This window comes from Bos mutus, chromosome 16 (genome assembly GCF_027580195.1).
Source record: "Bos mutus isolate GX-2022 chromosome 16, NWIPB_WYAK_1.1, whole genome shotgun sequence".
In the NCBI taxonomy this organism is placed as follows: domain Eukaryota; kingdom Metazoa; phylum Chordata; class Mammalia; order Artiodactyla; family Bovidae; genus Bos; species Bos mutus.
This window is the reverse complement of record NC_091632.1, coordinates 12,769,200-12,789,435: the sequence shown is the minus strand read 5'-3', so window position 1 is coordinate 12,789,435 and position 20,236 is coordinate 12,769,200. Positions and strand designations below refer to the sequence as shown.

General features: G+C 36.8%; 1 protein-coding gene across 3 annotated transcripts in view; it reads right to left on the bottom strand.

Annotated features, from left to right (window-relative positions):
• SYT14 (synaptotagmin 14) overlaps nt 1-8,790 on the bottom strand; it is a 142,782-nt gene extending 133,992 nt beyond the window's left edge. Inside the window, exons 1-2 of one of the 3 annotated variants that reach the window (XM_070384443.1) lie at nt 8,664-8,790; nt 1,232-1,447 (exon numbers count right to left, since the gene is read on the bottom strand). In XM_070384443.1, the coding sequence (XP_070240544.1) occupies nt 1,232-1,447; nt 8,664-8,775 (328 nt within the window). In that variant the 5' untranslated portion in view covers nt 8,776-8,790. Of the gene's footprint in view, nt 1-1,231; nt 1,448-5,597; nt 6,532-8,663 lie in introns of those variants that run through there. The other 2 variants (XM_070384442.1, XM_070384441.1) reach the window with 2 other exon arrangements.
• Nucleotides 8,791-20,236: the final 11,446 nt, after the last annotated feature.

Genomic DNA, 20,236 nt, shown 5'->3' with positions numbered 1-20,236 from the left:
GCGCAAGGATCAGGCTTTAAGACCCCTTCTCTTTCTGTTCTACTATTCATGAGCCAGGGTTTACGTAAGTTGGGGACTGGCTTTGTCATTTTTGCATTATTTAGTTATCACTGTAAACACATATCTTATTTTCTCTAGTGTTAAGTAAGGTATTTTTGAGGGTAGAGTCCATGTCTAATATTTTTTATTTCTTCCCGAACACCTCATAATGAGCTTTCTATATTTATTTTCTTACTGTACCTATGTACTAGCAGAGATAAAAGGGAGGTATATATACCAATCTTTAGTTAGCATTAAGCCAAATACAAAAGTAAATGATTTAGCTCTTTTGACAACTGTATGTGCCAGGATAAGTCATCAATAGTAACAGGTCCCAAAACACAAGCCACAGCTATAAAATTAAGGTTAGTTTGCGTCTGATGCACTAATAAAAGTGCTATTTAAAATACATTGCTCTTTTCTGCATATCTGGACATTTATATAATAATCACTAGGAGTAAACACACACTGTATCAAGTACATGAACAACTTACTTAAATGTGGAAGGAAAAATGCTGTAAGCAATAGCAAAGCTTTTTTATTTCTCTTTTAGAAAGATATAAAAATGTGTGAGAGTGGACTTGTATCTTCTATGTAGGTTGAGTTCAAATGTCAGTGTCCGCATGTGAGGCAAAAATCAATTAGAGACAAAATAATTCCTGAAAACTCCTTAAATTCCCCTAAAAACCTAGTACAGTACAGTACAGGTACTCCATAAATGTATCTCAGTTTTCCCTCTACATGGAACAGATCATCATTTCTTCTGCTAAGTGCTGCATGAAGTGTTTGGCTCACGCTAGGGGCCATACTGAATGAAAACACATTCATTTACACACTGCAGTCATAGTCAACACTGAGAGATATCAGTTCCTATAACAGGTATTTAGGAAATGATTCCATCTGAGACAAGAGCAGATTCCCATTTCCCATTTCATGACTGCTAGGCATATGTTCATTGTGAAAAGAGCACTAGAATTACCACTGTATTTCAATTATTGGTGTTTGGGTTTGGTGTGTTTTGGTTTTGGCTTGAGCTCAAAGATTTGAATTTGAATACATTACAGTCCCAGAAATGTGACTATTCACGCGATCTCTTATTTAGTGTGCAACCACAGGTGCCTAGAGTTGTAGAAACAAATAACTAAGTCCTACAGCATATCAGCTAAAAAATTGAATAATTAGCCTATCTTACCTTCATCTACTGATGCTTCACTACTGTATCCGTCATACTCTGCAGAAAGAGGACTGTATTTCTGTCTCGTTTCCCACGTATAGCTCTTTTGTCTAGACTCCGCCAGTGGTAGTCTGGAGTTGTGTGTTCTGGATAAGGCCTCGTGGTATTTACCCAGTGCTTCATCTTCACTTTCAGACGATGAACCAGGCTCATCTTTGTCCAGGTAGGAATTATCTATTTGGAATGACAAGGACGGCAGATCAAAATTCAATGCTATAAAGTAATGGCAAATTTGCTACAGTCATATATATGTTATACACTTATATATGTGTCATATATATTCATATACACACAAATATACACACACACAATCTGAATTTTCAGCTTTAGAAAAATATTTTTCATTTAAGAAGCCCAAGCTTTGGGTTTTTATGTTTTACGAGAAAAAACTGACTTGCATATTTGAATTATATAAATAATGTTAGTCACAGGGATTTTCCAACCATGATACAGATAAACAGAATAATAGGGCTTGCCATCTTACACAATTTTTTTAAAGCATTAGTAGCACACAAAGAAGTTTAAGTATTGCCAATACATATGGATCTGACTGAAATTATTCATGTTACAAGAGACATTTTTGGTCATCATCTTAGCCAAAATTTTCATAGCTGATACTGCTTAGCGCTAGAAGCAGAACAAAGAGACAGACAGACATACACTATTGATTGAAATACAAATGATACAACTCTTCTAGATAGCAACCTGGCAATACATATCAAAGTTTCCAGTGTATATAGTCTTTGATTCATTTATAAGAATTAACCAATTCCATTTCTAAGAATTCAGCCTAAAAAAATAATTAACAGATGGGCAGTGATATGTATTTGAGACAATTTACTGAATTGTGTTTAACAGCCAAAGAAAACAAAAATGCAAGCTGAATGTCCAACGCTGGGCCTTGGTTAAGTAAATTATGATACATCTGTGCAATGGTACACTATGCAGTCATTAAAAATGAGGAACTTATGAGTGCTCACAGGGAAAGAATGCCTACCATATAATGTTAAGAGAAATAAAGTAGATGTTATAGTCTCATTTAAAAAAACAGATTAACACACATACACACATCTACGTGCAATGTATACACACATCCATGCAGTATAAGTTTATAGATACATACAAAAATATCTGGAAGCATATATACCAAACTTAACACATCATCTGTGAAAGGCAGACTTCCTAGGAAAACCTTACTTACATGTACCCAAATTTCAAATTACATTTCCAGAAGGTAAACTGGTAAATTAATTTTATATTCTTTTAAAAAGCACTGCTGCTGCTGCTGCTGCTGCTGCTGCTGCTAAGTCGCTTCAGTCGTGTCCGACTCTGTGCAACCCCATAGACGGCAGCCACCAGGCTCCCCGTCTCTGGGATTCTCCAGGCAAGAACACTGGAGTGGGTTGCCATTTCCTTCTCCAATGCGTTAAAGTGAAAAGTGAAAGCGAACTCGCTCAGTCGTGCCTGACTCTTAGCGACCCCATGGACTGCATCCTACCAGGGTCCTCCATCCATGGGATTTTCCAGGCAAGAGTACTGGAGTGGGTATCATTTACTTAAAAGGTAAAGATTTTGAAACTGCATCATGTTGAGATTCATTTAGACAAGATGTAACCTTCTCAGAATTCTAAAACAACTCCAGAAGGATGAAGAGACCACAGCAGTCAGAAGTTATTAGTTCAGTCTAGACATTTCTCTCATTACACTCAGCTAAATCATCTGCACTACAGGAATCAAAGTTTAAAATTCAAGTGGAGAGACAAAGAACGAGAACAAGATATGGGATAGAAATTCAATATTCAGAGTTAGAAACATGGTAGCTTCAATGTCACTAGTCCAAGTCCCACTTTTTAATTCAGTAAAATAAAACTATCAAAGGGTAAAGCCATAACCAATGTTATATTCTGCACTGTCATACTTAGTCACCAGCCACATGCAGTTATTTAAATTAAGTAGAAATAATAAAATCTAAAGTCTAGTTCTCCAGTGCTAACTAGCCACATTCCAAGTGCTCAAGAGCTATGTGTGGACAGTGGTTAGGTATGGAGCAATACAGATACGTAGAACTCTTCCATCACTGCGGAAAGTTCTATTAGACAGGACTGAGATGATGGCAGATCTAGTCTAAATCTGGGCAGTCTGACTCCCAGGTTTTAGCACTGTGTGGATTCCAAGGCAGCAGGAGAGCTCTGAGGAGGGCAGCAAGAAATTTACCTGCTATATTACCTAAAGTAGCCCTGCATTTGGAAATGGAGAAGGAAACCCTTCTTCCTCTTATTATATCTTATAAGCTCTGTCAGAACCTAGGACTCAGGTATTAATACTAGCAATATTACAGTTCAGCTATATGAAGGGACAATCCATATGGGTCGAATGATTTTCAAAATGATTTTTAAATCATAATATGTTTCAGTTTGGAGGTGGTAGTTCAGTTACTAAGTCGTGTCTGACACTCGCAACCCTATGGACTGTAGCCCACCAAGCTCCTCTGTCCATGGGATTTTCAGTTTAGTACTCATTAAATTCTAGAATACTTAAGAGATATGTGATTCCTTTAGGTAGTAGCATGCTTCTTAATTAAAACAAATTAAAATTTTAAATTCTGCACTACTACTTGTGAAGTATTAATAGCATCCATTCTGTTATTTTATGAATAAGATAATATGTAAACTATTTCACTTAATTTTATTTCTTTTAATTTTTATTACTTCAGGTAATAAGGCTACCAAAATTAAATCAAGGCTACCAAAAAAAAAAAAAAACTCACTGAATCTGACATTTCAAACAACTGCTAGGAGAATAAACTTCAAAACAGATATATTTCCAAAAATTTACATTCCTTTTTAATTGGCTCATCCATCTTGGATCAGCCTCTATTATATCATTTAAAAATCATTCAGACAACTGATAAATAGCAGATTCCTATTACACATAAAGTCATGTAGCAGAATTGAAACAGTCTTCTGCATTTCTAGTGCTACTCAGTTTTTTGTTATGTTATGAGAATGTAAACATACACAAAAATTCCATATGTATCTTTTATAAATAAAAGCCAGTGTACTTCTGGTGTTGTGATCAGATCAACAGTAAATGAGAATGACTAAGGCATAATCACGGCTCAGATGGTAAATAATCTGCCTGCAATGTGGGAGACCTGGGTTCAATCTCTGATTGAGAAGATCCCCTGGAGAAGGGAACGGATACCCACTCCAGTATTCTGACCTGGAGAATCCCACGGACAGAGGAGCCTGGGGGGCTACAGTCCATGGGGTCGCAGAGTTGGACATGACTGAGCCACTTGCACTTCACTTCAAGGGATAACCAGGAGTGATAACTGGCAACATGAAGGAAACCAAGTAACTGTCAGCAAATTGTTTTGAAAACTGTCACAAATACTGTGGATGAAAACTGTGACTGCTTAGTTGGAATCTTAATTGTACATAGAGAACTTATGAATAAAAATAGATTGTTCATGTATATGCATTGGAAACACAGAAGTCACACAAAACTCTCAAAGTATGGCTAAATGAAAAGACATTCTGAAGCATGTATTTCAATAAAATAAAAATCCATTGCTCTCAAGGAAAACATAAAACATTTGGTAGATTCTTACCAGGAAAGATGTGAAGGGCAACAATGTATAAAGGGTTAAGGGTAGGTTACAAAAACACAAAATTTTTAAATTCAACTATAGCACACCAAATAAACTCCAATTAAAGTATGCACAGTACTTAAGAAAACCATAGAGTTCTGGGCTGTACAATAAATGGGCATTAAGTAAAATGAGAAGGCAATGGCACCCTACTCCAGTACTCTTGCTTGGAAAATCCCATGGACGGAAGAGCCTGGTAGGCTGCAGTCCATGGGGTCGCTGAGGGTCGGACACGACTGAGTGACTTCACTTTCACTTTTCACTTTCATGCATTGGAGAAGGAAATGGCAGCCCACTCCAGTGTTCTTGCCTGGAGAATCCTGGGGACGGGGGAGCCTGGTGGGCTGCCATCTATGGGGTCACACAAAGTCGGACATGACTGAAGTGACTTAGCAGCAGCCAGCAACAAGTAAAATGAAGGTCCTTAAAACTGTCCAAATAATGCAGGGACCAGGGGCAATACTTAAATCAGGGGAATACAAACAACATGTTTTGAAAGGACTGTAAGAAAAAACTGCATGACTTTAAAAATGCCTCTCAGTAAGAGGACTCAAGAAAGCCTTAGCAAAACAGATGTACAGAGAACAATTAAAGAAGTTGGATGATATTTTTCCTAATGTGAAAAAATTAAAAGAACATTTTATCACTCAAACTCACATTAGGAGACCTCACCTTTTTCTGGTATTATTTTAAAATATTTTTCATCTTTACTCTTTGCTGTTTCTTTTTTGGCAGAAATGGCTTCATTTTTCTTTGTTTTTATATCTGCTTTCCCTTTGTAGTATTTTGTTGGATTTATTTGTTCTTTGATTTTTCCTTGACACTGCTCTTTAGAATCAGTTGATGCTGCTGGATATAAGTCTTCCTTCTTAATGGATTTCTGTATCATATGTCTACTGCTTTCCAGAATATCTTTTGGAGAACATTCATTTCCTGAATAGTTATGCCCTTTGTATCCTTTACTTTTAATATGTGTTTCAGCTTTCTTTAAGTAATTTTCTTTCATTTCTTGATATCTTACCTCCTTTAAGTCATGTTTACCATCACTGGAAATTTCTAATCCATTTTTTCTACACCTGTCAGTACTTTGAAGTTCTTGCCAGGGAGACCCAGCACTTGCATTCTGCCTGCTAACTGATACCCTACCATCACTCACATGGCCTTTCAAAGAAGAATCACCTTTCAAAGCATTATCTGTTTCTTGATATTGTGATGGCATCTGCTGCCTATTATTAATATGTTTAACTCCTCCTCCTTCACTCATTCTTTGGTCTTGCTTTTGTGAAACTGAAGTATTATAGCTATTTATTTGATTTGCTTGGTTCTCTAAATTGAATGGTGCTTTCTGACAATTAGTGTTTTGGGAGACTTCTGATATTGTGGTGCTTTCTTGTTTAGAAGTATCTACAGCTTCTGGGGCTGCAGAGCTTTCCTCTTCTGGGCGAAAGCCATTTATCATGCTTGTTACCTGTTCAGCAACTGAGTCAGTGAACGCATAGCTGACTTCTCCTACAGCAGTGGTCAAATCTTCCACAGCATTACTGATCGTGTCCACCAGAGAGGATACTGAAGGCAGATTCTGCTGAAAACTTTTGAAAAATGCCATTTTCTAATTCCTTGTTCCTAAAAGCTACAATCATGGAATTTTCTCTTCTCAAAATATTAAGCACTCTGGAATTTCAATTTAACATTTACTTAAATGGTGCTATTCATTAGCTCAATATCAGTATTTCACATTATGCCTTTTAATCTTTCTGTAAATGCTTATGTAATGGAAGAAATATGTTGAAGTAAAAGATGCTTCAAAAAAAAAAAAAAATCAAACCACTTGGTTTAAACGTAACCAGATTTTTTCCCACTCCACAGCTGGCATGACAGCAGCAAGACAGTATTTTTCCCTCAAATACTATTGGGTTTTTATTCTATACCTGCAAGAAGAAGTATAAAAAGGATTTTTATTATGTACTTTTTAGTTAACTTATTAATAGTCTATGTATGGGAACTGCCCTATATTATTAACAAAGAACAAAGTACCAATACCATTTCAAAATAAAAAATGTATTAAGGATTCCCCCAATACATATATTACCCCAAATATGTATTTGTTTATATATCTAAACAATTTTGCAGAAGTTAGAATAGGGACGAGCAGAGAGAGAACATTTGCTGAGTGGCTATTACATGTAAGGAATTGTGATTTACAAATTTTTTTCTTATTTGATCTTAAAATAACTCTAGAAGGTAAATATTATTATTCTTATTTAATAAGTGAGTAAAGAAACAGCCTCAGAAAAATTAATAAGGTCCCCCAACCTTTCCAATAGATCCTCAAGGTCAAAACTCTTTCTACAATGAGAGTAAGAGGATAGTTAAACTTTTCACTTTCATTCACTCAAATGAGCTCCTGGGTTTTCCCGAGGCCATGGAACAGATTGAATGCAGGAGCAGATATGAGAATCCAGTTGTTTCTTCTGTGCCAGTCATTAGACAGATTTGCAATGTAAAACAATGCCACTCTTCTCATCAAACGTATTTTTTGGTTTTAGAAAATATACAGTTTTAAAAATTAATACATTTTAGATTAACAAGTAATAGACTTACTGTTGGGTTTTTAAAAATAAATTGAAAAAGTATTTTAAATTTTTCTTAGGTTTTAACTTCTAATTTACATATCATTGAGCTATAACTCACATAAACAAAAACTCTTTGGGGTCCTCAATAATTTTTAAGAGTGTGAAGGGATAAGACCAAAGAAAAACTAGAAATGCCAAAACGGAGAATTACTGGAGGCTACTAAAAGAGGTTTCTTTAACCAGTTTATTCTATGCAAATGATGGAAAAAAGAAAAAACAGGTGAAGTATGAGAAACATTAATCAAACCAAACCACATAAAATACTACAGTTTCCTTAATGTAAAATCTGCATGATGTAATTCAACAATAAGATTTTTATAAACAATGAGGTTATCACTTTTTAAGTTACCAGATACAAGACAAAAGCATCTCTTCAACATTTGTACATGGACAAGAAATGTAAGGCTTCTCTTGTATTTTTCCTTAAAATTCTAAATTAATGTCTCACTTTTACAATTTTCAACTTCTTTTTGTTATTATTTACATAAGCCAGTCTTTGGAAACAGCAAATAAAGAACTCTATAATAACTTAAAAAAAGAGAAGTTTTTCATAAGAAAAAGAACAATATCACAGCCCTCATCTTTCCTATTATCTGGTAACACTAAGCAATATATCTGTGTTGCCAAGGAGGAAAGAGGAACACTAAGTTTCATAATCAGATTTTACATACTAAATTACTAGAGAAAACCACCTTCTCTAAACAACATAATTATCCATCGCTGAGAATTCAACAGCAGATTAAAGGATGAATACTCTCAAAAGCTTTCTAGGGACATGGGAAAAAAGCTCTCTAGAAAACTATTTGGACAATGGATTTAAACATAGAAAGTAATAAGATATGTCCTTCTTCTTAAAGTATATAAAAATGTCATTCTATGATGATATACAATTCATTTTTATGCAATATAGTAGCAATTCATGGGCAATAAAAAGATAGCTGAACATAATTTATGTAATAGATCTTTTACTCTCACAGAATAATGTCTAAAGGTTAGTTTACTGTATGTCAGAATCAAGCTTTTTAATGTATATCGTATTTTTAAAATAAAGTAATAAACAGTAGATAGAAAGACTAAACAAGAGAAGCAGCGATATGATACTTACAAATTTTATCTTGTGAATTCTTCCTTGCACTGTATCCTGAACCAAGATCTGGAAACCCGCCAACATTTTCAAAACAGAACTTCTTATTAATATAGAGAAAAAGGAGCAGCATCAAGATAATAAACACCCCAACAGCAGACAAAAATCCAACTGCCTCTGGAGATACTGGAGGGAAAAAAAGTCACAGCTGTAAGCATTTATTCTTCTTCAAGTTACAAATAAGAAGGAAACCCCTATACATTGTGTTAAGATTGCTGCCTTATTTGAATTTTATTTGTAAATTTTCATAGTTCACAACAGTTCAGTTTGTGAGAAAAATAAACTGCAAAGTTTAATGAGTTGTTCAATTTATGCAAAAGTATATTAAAATTTATTTAAGAGTATATTAACAGTTTCCCTGTAAATTATGTGGGAACAGTCTTAAAAAGAAATGAGTCTATAAAAGAGGCAGTCACCATATTATTTAGTCCACTGACGAGTATTAAAAAAATTTTAAAACAAAATTTAGAAAAACTTATTTCCCAAGCACTCAAATTTATGAGAACGTATACTATTGTTGTTATCTCTAAAAGCTTCAATGGTCTTTTTGTGTTAAACCAACTCTGGACTTTTTAACTTGGCATTGAAAACTCCAGCCTCTTTTCAACACTACTCTCCAATCAGATGATTCCATTTACCACATGCCGTGTTTTTGTCTGCCTCCTCCCCTTGCCAGGAGTGACTGAGTATCCTCTCTATACCAAATCCCACTCATTCATTCAACCAACAAATACTCTGGAGCAGCAGCCATACACCGAGCATATCACACATGCATTTCCTATCTTCCTTGAACAGGCTGGTGAAGGCAGTCACAACGCAGTGTAACCAAGGTTATGTAACCCAGTGCTGAAGGATCAAGTAAGCTTTTCTACAAGTTACGGCTCCTGTAATTGTAAGAATTAGCCAAAAAAGTGAAAGCGAACGTCGCTCAGTCGTGTCCGACTCTTCGCGACCCCATGGACTACACAGTCCATGGAGTTCTCCAGGTCAGAATACTGGAGTGGGTAGCTGTTCTCTTCTCCAGGGAGCTTCCCAACCCAAGGATCAAACCCAGGTCTCCCGCATTGCGGGCGGATTCTTTACCGTCTGAGCCACCAGGGAAGCCCAAGAATTAGCCAAGTGAACACGATTTCATACAGAAGAAACAGCATGTGAAAACAAGAGACAGGGTATCACTGTGCATTCCAGAAACTCCATGAATACATGAGAATCATGAATACAAGAGAATACATGAAACCATCCAGGGAGATTTGGTAGAGTGAGGACAAAACCTTCTCCAACTTCTCCAATCCTTAGTCATCTCTTTCTTTCCAACTTCTGCATTATCTCTCTCTGGGACTAGTCATTTGGAATTAAACAGAACTAAACTTTTGTAATCTCAGTGCCTGACTCAAGCATTAGTAGACAATGAATCAAAAGCCTCAAATACCACCCTACTCTTTCCTCCTCCACTGCTCAAGCAGCGACTAAAACGTCATCTCCTCCAAAATTCCTTTTTTAATCTGAAGAACCAGGACAATCGGCATCTAACTCATTTGTTAAAACTGAAGTCACCCACCAGTCCATGATGAGTGCTTTACTCTCCTAGCTTCTCAGCATCTGTGAAAGCTAGCATCCCAGGTGCAGGACTGATACGACATTATGGTCTATTCAAAGCTGGGTCAACAGCACTGCAGCAGAGGACAGAGCAGAGAATGATATTGCAAGGAGGCGTGATGAGTGTGAGGCAGAAGGTGGCAGGGATGGTGGAAGTGCTCTGAATAGCAGCCTGGTGCGGAGGAACAGATCCTGCTACCAGAACCAAGACGTTACGCCTAGACATTAGCCCTTTCTGTCTCATTCTCAGGCTGGAGAATAGTCAGGAAAGAGAACATAGTTTAATAAAAGAATCTAAGGTATATGACACAAAACAGTGATAACATCAAGCCTGACGGTTAAGGTAAAAAAAAACAACAAACAGGTAAAAAGACTATCGTCATCTGATCTAAAAGCTAGGAAGATCGCAGCAGGACAGACTCTGGTATGAAGACACAAAATTCTCAGTGTGACCATATTCAGTATTACATTGTAAACAGCACATATGGATAGGAGCTCCCCTTTCAGCTCAGGCCCAAAGCACACTAAAATGTGATGCTGTAAGTGAACACACAGCGTTAGCTATAATAATAAGCAGCTTAAAATCTCCCATCCCGTACGGCTGAATCCCTTCACTGTTCACCTGAAACTGTCAGTACACTGTTAATCAGCTATACCCCAATGCAAAATGTTTTTGGTGTTAAAAATAAGTAAGTAAAATTTAAAAAAAAATCTCCTATCTCTTAGAAGACTAAATGAAGGAGGAAACACAACTCACCTCACTTATGAAAGCTAGTTATTGCTAATAAAAACAATATAGCATATATTACTTGCTATATTGTTTGGATGCAATCTCAAAAGTGACAGAATGATCTCTGTTCGTTTCCATGGCAACCCATTCAATATCACAGTAATCCATGTCTATGCCCCAACCAGTAACGCTGAACAAGCTGAAGTTGAACGGTTCTATGAAGACCTACAAGACCTTTTAAAACTAACACCCAAAAAAGATGTCTTTTTCATTATAGGGGACTGGAATGCAAAAGTAGGAAGTCAGGAAACACCTGGAGTAACAGGCATATTTGGCCTTGGAATATGGAATGAAGCAGGGCAAAGACTAATAGAGTTTTGCCAAGAAAATGCACTGGTCATAACAAACACCCTCTTCCAACAACACAGGAGAAGACTCTATACATGGACATCACCAGATGGTCAACACCGAAATCAGATTGATTATATTCTTTGCAGCCAAAGATGGAGAAGCTCTATACAGTCAGCAAAAACAAGACCAGGAGCTGACTATGGCTCTCACCACAGTCTGAGCTCCTTATTGCCAAATTCAGACTTAAATTGAAGAAAGTAGGGAAAACCACTAGACCATTCAGGTATGACCTAAATCAAATCCCTTAGGATTATACAGTGGAAGTGAGAAATAGATTTAAGGCACTAGATCTGATAGATAGAATGCTTGATGAACTATGGAATGAGGTTCGTGACATTGTACAGGAGACAGGGATCAAGACCATCCCCATGGAAAAGAAATGCAAAAAAGCAAAATGGACGTCTGGGGAGGTCTTACAAATAGCTGTGAAAAGAAGAGAAGCAAAAAGCAAAGGAGAAAAGGAAAGATATAAGCATCTGAATGCAGAGTTCCAAAGAATAGCAAGAAGAGATAAGAAAGCCTTCTTCAGCGATCAATGCAAAGAAATAGAGGAAAACAACAGAATGGGAAAGACTAGGGATCTCTTCAAGAAAATCAGAGATACCAAAGGAACATTTCATGCAAAGATGGGCTCGATAAAGGACAGAAATGGTATGGACCTAACAGAAGCAGAAGATATTAAGAAGAGATGGCAAGAATACATAGAAGAACTGTACAAAAAAGATCTTCATGACCCAGATAATCACGATGGTGTGATCACTGACCTAGAGCCAGATATCCTGGAATGTGAAGTCAAGTGGGCCTTAGAAAGCATCACTACAAACAAAGCTAGTGGAGGTGATGGAATTCCAGTTGAGCTATTCCAAATCCTGAAAGATGATGCTGTGAAAGTGCTGCACTCAGTATGCCAGCAAATTTGGAAAACTCAGCAGTGGCCACAGGACTGGAAAAGGTCAGTTTTCATTCCAATCCCAAAGAAAGGCAATGCCAAAGAATGCTCAAACTACTGCACAATTGCACTCATCTCACACGCTAGTAAAGTAATGCTCAAAATTCTCCAAGCCAGGCTTCAGCAATATGTAAACCGTGAACTTCCTGATGTTCAAGCTGCTTTTAGAAAAGGCAGAGGAACCAGAGATCAAATTGCCAACATCCGCTGGATCATGGAAAAAGCAAGAGACTTCCAGAAAAACATCTATTTCTGCTTTATTGGCTATGCCAAAGCCTTTGACTGTGTGGATCACAATAAACTGTGGAAAATTCTGAAAGAGATGGGAATACCAGACCACCTGACCTGCCTCTTGAGAAATCTGTATGCAGGTCAGGAAGCAACAGTTAGAACTGGACATGGAACAATAGACTGGTTTCAAATAGGAAAAGGAGTACGTCAAGGCTGTATATTATCACCCTGCTTGTTTAACTTATATGCAGAGTACATCATGAGAAACGTTGGACTGGAAGAAACACAAGCTGGAATCAAGATTGTTGGGAGAAATATCAATAACCTCAGATATGCAGATGACACCACCCTTATGGCAGAAAGTGAAGAGGAACTAAAAAGCCTCTTGATGAAAGTGAAAGTGGAGAGTGAAAAAGTTGGCTTAAAGCTCAACATTCAGAAAACAAAGATCATGGCATCCAGTCCCATCACTTCATAGGAAATAGATGGGGAAACAGTGGAAACAGTGTCAGACTTTATTTTTCTGGGCTCCAAAATCACTACAGATGATGACTGCAGCCATGAAATTAAAAGACACTGCTTGCAAGGAAAGTTATGACCAACCTAGATAGTATATTCAAAAGCAGAGACATTATTTTGCCAACAAAGGTCCGTCTAGTCAAGGCTATGGTTTTTCCTGTGGTCATGTATGGATGTGAGAGTTGGACTGTGAAGAAGGCTGAGCGCCGAAGAATTGATGCTTTTGAACTGTGGTGTTGGAGAAGACTCTTGAGAGTCCCTTGGACTGCAAGGAGATCCAACCAGTCCATTCTGAAGGAGATCAGCCCTGGGATTTCTTTGGAAGGAATGATGCTAAAGCTGAAACTCCAGTACTTTGGCCACCTCATGCGAAGAGTTGACTCATTGGAAAAGACTCTGATGCTGGGAGGGATTGGGGGCAAGAGGAGAAGGGGACAACAGAGGATGAGATGGCTGGATGGTATCACTGACTCGATGGATGTGAGTCTGAGTGAACTCCGGGAGTTGGTGATGGACAGGGAGGCCTGGCGTGCTGCGATTCATGGGGTTGCAAAGAGTCAGACACTACTGAGTGACTGATCTGATCTGATGTGCTATTCTCTTTCAAGTACTTTATATTTATTAACTCTTTTAATCGTCACAATTTTCCTCTCATTTACCCCCACTATAAATTGAGATATGGAGCTATTATACCATGTGCCCAGCTAGAAAGTAGAAGAATCAGGATTCAAGCCCTGTCTGGCTCCAGAGTCTGTGTTTTTAACTACTGCTCATATTTCTCCTGTGTTCTTTGTCTTCCCTTCCTGCCTTTCCTACACCTTTCCTCAATCCTTATTTCTGTGTTCCTCTTTCATTTCCCTCCTCCCTTCCCACTTATAAATTTAAGCCAGGGAGAAAGGCCAACTATAAACAAGTATAATACAGCAAGCACGACAAAAGAAGTACTGAATATACTGCTGCTGCTGCTGCTGCTGCTGCTTCTAAGTCACTTCAGTCGTGTCCGTACTGGAACACAAAGAAGGAATACTACCCGGCAAAGTTACAAACGCTTCAGAAAGGAGATCACACTTGGGTAGGGTATGAAAGATTAATAGGAACTCTATTAAAGAGTAAAGGGCAGATGAAAGAGCGTGATCAAAGACCAGGAACAGTGCGCATGGCGTCCCCTCGGCACTAATGGGCAACAGTCATGGCTGTCTTATCTACCTTTGTCTCCTCTAAGTACTTAGCACAATGCTACCAGTTGACATTATACAAACATTTGTAAATGCATGAATGAAGGTGTGTTCAGGAAAGATCAAAAGTATGCCAGAACAGTTACTGAAAATGAAAGCAAGGTTCAAACTGTCAAAGAACCCTGAATACCATCCTACAGACTTTGTACTTGTAGAACTATATTCCCTAAAACAATCAGAAAAATGGCAAACAGCAGGGAGTGAATGGTGGCAAAGTATGAGGACTAAACGGTAGCAGCGACGGCAGAGAAGAGGGGTGAGTCTGTTCAGAGAAAATTGGTAACAATCCAGTCAATTAATGGAGAGAATGAGGATAAAGAGAAGTAGAAGGTAATTCTAAAGTTTCTAGCTTGAGCGAATGGGTGAATGGTGCTGTGCTGAGCTTAATCACTCAGTTGTATCCGACTCTTTGCAACCCCACAGACTATAGCCCGCCAGGCTCCTCTGTCTATGGGATTCTCCAGGCAGGAATACTGGAGTGGGTTGCCATGCCCTCTTCCAGGGGATCTTCGCAACCCAGGGATCAAACCCAGGTCTCCCACATTACAGGCGGATTATTTACCATCTGAGACACTAGAGAAGCCCAAGAATACTGGAGTGAGTATCCTATCCCTTCTCCAGGGGATCTTCCCAACCCAGGAACCAAACCAGGCTCTCCTGCATTGCAGGTTGATTCTTTACCATCTGAGCTACCTGGGAAGCCTAGGTGAATGGTAACACCACTTAAAAAAATGAAAAAATACGAACGTAAAGACATGTGGTTTAGAGCATGGGAGCCGAGAAATCAGTGGAAGAAGAGAGGCGGGTAGCAAGTTTAGGTTTTGACATGTTACTTTAGCATGTCTGCAGACTACTGCAGGGTGGATGTCCGGTAAAGAGAGAAATATGACAGTGCTCTGATGAAGGTCAGGTTCGTTATAAAGAGTTGGGAGTTCTCCTTTTGCTCATCTGTTGCATGCGAAAGACATCACTGACTAAATACAAAGCTCACTGGCAAATGACAGGTACTATGCTTTAATGGAAAATCTCCTACTTCACAAATTTTCAGATCAATACAAACCATTAATTTGAACAAAATGAAAACAGAATCTTTCCTCACTAACAAATGGTGAAAGGTGCCTTATACTTACAAGGCAGATTTTCCAGGCAAGAGTACTGGAGTGGGGTGCCATTGCCTTCTCCAATATACTATATAACTCCCTTTTAATCCATTGCTTGGCTATACGCCCATTCTCTACATTCATGGAAAAACATTTTGTATTTAAAATTTTAAAATAGTAATACAATTGTAGAAAAGAAATAACATTTTCTGACAGAAAATATTAAAAAGCTTCAGACTTGTACTTTTTCACCCTTATGTCAGGATTGAGATAATATTTAATTATTATTTGATAATCCCACTTGTCCATAAAACTGAGATGGAACAATACACTGAAATCACCCTGAAGATATGAATATGATACACTATCAAAAAAGTTAAATAAAATTACATGAACTCAAACCTCACTAATGCAAAATATATTTTTTACTATCTGATGGAATTTATTCCTAAATTCTTATACTATGAATCTGCTTAAAAAGCCACAGAAATATTTCTAAGATTATGATTAATTTATCTATAGATACATCTACTCTCTCCAAACATTCTAGGTCATTTGCTACAGGCAAGTAAATGCTATTTTAAATGTATATTACCTTTTAATGGAGAACCTTCAAAGTCTCTAACAGCACACAGTTAATTAAAGTTAATAAGTTAATATTATACATTTAAAGAACTAAATTTGCTGAATCAAATTTAATTAAACTATAAAACCAAGACCAAACAATAACAAAATTAATAATATCAAACATTTAAGGAGTGCTTAATATTTGCTGGGGGCTGCTTTAGAAAATGCATTAAAGCATTATCAAACTGAATTCTCACTACAACCTCATTTTTTCAGGTATGGGAACTGAGGCTCAGTAAGAATAAGGAGAATTTTCAAGATCTTAAAATTATTATTCAGTGAGATGAAATCTTGATATGAATACTGGCACACTGATTCCTGCTCCCAAAATGTTAAACACTAATCCTTACTGCTTTCTATTTGCCAGGCACTATTATAAACTTTCATTTTAAATGTAATGCTCAAAACGATTTTGTGATAATAAATACTACATATTATCTTAGGCTTTAGATTAGAAAACTGAAGCTTGGAGAGTGATAAGTTTGTCTAAAGTCACAAATCTAGGAAATGATAGAACCTGGATTTGAACCCAGATACTTTGACTCCAGAGTCCACGGTCTTAAAACACCAAGTAACACTACAGCTTCCTTAAATGCCAACCTGAAATATAAAAATAAGGGAAAGCCATGTGATCAAATAACATAGCTTAATACATACATTATGAAAAAACATTTCATGGATTAGCTTTGTATATATGTTAAAATATAGGAACTGATTTCAGCTTTATCAAATATACAAATTATAAAACTGGAATCATAGCATTTTTTATTCAAGATACTTTTGAAAGCTAATAAGATAAAAATTTAAAAACAAAGTATTCTATAGAATAATAAGCCTGACAGGTATTAGATATGGTCAATAAAAATACAAGGAAGGTGTCTGTGAGCTATATGATTCGCTATATGAAGTATCTAAAGACTACACTGCAAAGTCAAAAAGGGAACAAGGTATAGCATCTCACCAGAAAATACGAAAAGTTTAGCTTGTCCAAGATTAATAATTATTTATGCTATGTATGTAGAATTGGCTTTACAAAAGGTAAACTAAAAAAATACCACTTTCTGCCAAAAATACAAAGATGTACTGAAATATAATTGTAAGGGAGATATTTATTTATTAAACTAACACTTTCAATATAAATTTATTTCTATAATAATATTCTTTTCTAATCTATATCAAAATATATTAACTTTTAGTCACAAAATAAATATTATAAAGCTATTTTGCCCATTATATTTCAAATACATACAAAATAAACAAGTACTTATGATTCCTATATAGTAATTCTTTTAAAAATAAGAATAAAGAGAAACAACTTACAGTTTGCATCATAAGGTCTTTATTGCTGATTTGTGCTGCCGGGCAAGAAATACTAGTCCTCTAACACTGTCATGGAGTCTTAAATAATTCATTTAATAGATGCAATTCTATCTCTTGAACAAAATGTGAACTATATAAGAAGTCGACTTTCACTTTAAAAAGAATATTGCTCCCTATTTAATAATTCCTGAATGTTTTCCCAGACTTTAATCAGAAAAACCCCTCCATTGATTTTTCTCTGGTTTGGATAAAAAACAGATCACCTATCAGAGATCCAAGAAACAAGGTAGAAAGATAAAAGATTAATTTGATGTTTTGCTTAAATTTCCTTCTGTAACATCTGAGTTACTCCCACAAATAAAAACTTCTGTGAAGTTTTTATATTATAATACAAATGATGAAAAACTGAAAGAATGACATATAAATCAAAGAAAGGAATAATATATATCTATAATTCTAGATGTTATTAAAAAATAATCACTAAAAAACATTCACTCACACGTAACACAGTTGGCTGCTGAGTAATTTAAAGGGACGACGGGGGAAGGCACTGACGCGATAGCACGGGACACTGACAAAGATCTCAGAAACAAAACCCCCTCTGGGAGACAGTCACCTGACCAGGCTGATACGACAGAGGCCACCCAACTTGCTTCAGGGGGCAAACCATCAACACATTAAATCTGTATTTCCTCTAAGCAACACGTAGTAAATTGGAATTTCGTTCAAATCCCGAAACAGCAAAAAGATACTAATTTTTTTAAAAAAACTGAAAAAAGAAAGCAAACACTTATGAAGTATGGAACACCACATACATAATATATTTAAACTTTACACTTAATACTTAGGCTTGATAAAAAATGTACTTACTACACTTAGGATAATATATTTAAAGCAAATACTTGTTAATAATAAATCAAGCTCTATGTCTGAAAGAGATTTTTCTTCAAGGGCAGTCTTGACTGAGGCTTCAAAATTATAATTCCAATGAAGTTTAGACTACGAGAAACTTTTTTCCTGGTAAATCACCCAACATCAAAGCATACACATTCTTTTAAACAACAAAGAAGAATTACCTGCTTCAAATGTTTTCTCTATTCAGTGTGTATGAATTCCTCCAAAATTATCTGAATCTCAAATGGTATGGACAACAGATAAAGTCACTTCTTCCCCTTTTACTTTTTCAATGATTATTTGCCCTTCCTTTTCAGTAAGATCTTCATTGATAAGATTCTGAAACTTCAACACAACGCCAACTGCAGGAGAATCCTTCTAGTTAAAGCCAAACTCAGGTCAAATAGTTTTAGATATGCTTATTCCAAAATCACTGCAGATGGTGACGGCAGCCATGAAATTAAAAGACGCTTACTCCTTGGAAGGAAAGTTATGACCAACCTAGATAGCATATTCAAAAGCAGAGACATTACTTTGCCAACAAAGGTCCATCTAGTCAAGGCTATGGTTTTTCCTGTGGTCATGCATGGATGTGAGAGTTGGACTGTGAAGAAGGCTGAGTGCCGAAGAATTGATGCTTTTGAACTGTGGTGTTGGAGAAGACTCTTGAGAGTCCCTTGGACTGCAAGGAGATCCAACCAGTCCATTCTGAAGGAGATCAGCCCTGGGATTTCTTTGGAGGGAATGATGCTAAAGCTGAAACTCCAGTACTTTGGCCACCTCATGCGAAGAGTTGACTCATTGGAAAAGACTCTGATGCCGGGAGGGATTGGAGGCAAGAGGAGAAGGGGACGACAGAGGATGAGATGGCTGGATGGCATCACTGACTCGATGGACGTGAGTCTGAGTGAACTCCGGGAGTTGGTGATGGACAGGGAGGCCTGGCATGCTGCGATTCATGGGGTCGCAAAGAGTCAGACACGACTGAGCGACTGATCTGATCTGATCTGATGCTTATTTCAGACTTTAATTCTAAACCATTGAATTCTGATAAATACAAACCAGTTTCTTTCACATCTAAGAACTTCCTCCTATATTTTAATATTATGTCAACTAGTTCTCTTTAAATTTTTTCATGTTATTATATTTTTTTCCAACTTTACTGAGGCACAGTTGACAACTGAAAACTGTAAATATTTAAGGTACAACTATGAATATTCACCACAAACAAGCTAATTGATACATCCATCACCTCAGTCATCATCTTTTGTGGGTATTTGTGGTGAGAACACATTATGATCTCTTGCCAGGGACACAACCCAGTATCAATAATTTCAGTCACACTGCTATGCGTTCAATCTCCAGAACGATGCATCTTGCATGAATGAAACCTGTGTTGGAGCAGAATGAAACAGGCAGCAGGTTCAGTCTTGGTCCTTCGAGGCTGTGAATCCAACCTTCAAATCATTAAAGTAGGGACTAATTTCAGTCAAAAATGCTTTCAGAATAAGGAGTGGTTCTGGAAGTTAACCAAGTCACCCATAACAAGATTGGCATTAATTACATAGCTTAAGAAAGAATCTATCAGTCAAAAAGGGAAAAGATGAGCAATGGAATGATGAAACTAAGAGGAATAAAGCTTGGCGGTGCACCATGACACACCTTTCAGTAGTGTCCATTTCAATGGGAGATTTAGGGAGATAGTACATAATTTAACCAGTAGGTAAACTTTTTTATATTTTAAATTAATAATAACAAAAAAAAAAAAAATTTTTGCAATTAAAAAAGTAAAATTCAAAACAATGAAGCTTTAATACTTTTAGCAGATAGCTTTGTGGACCCATAGGGGATAAACGTTCTCTTTTCTGTCAGTGTACATGCATGAGAAGTACCAAATGCACCTTAATTTATTCAATAGATAC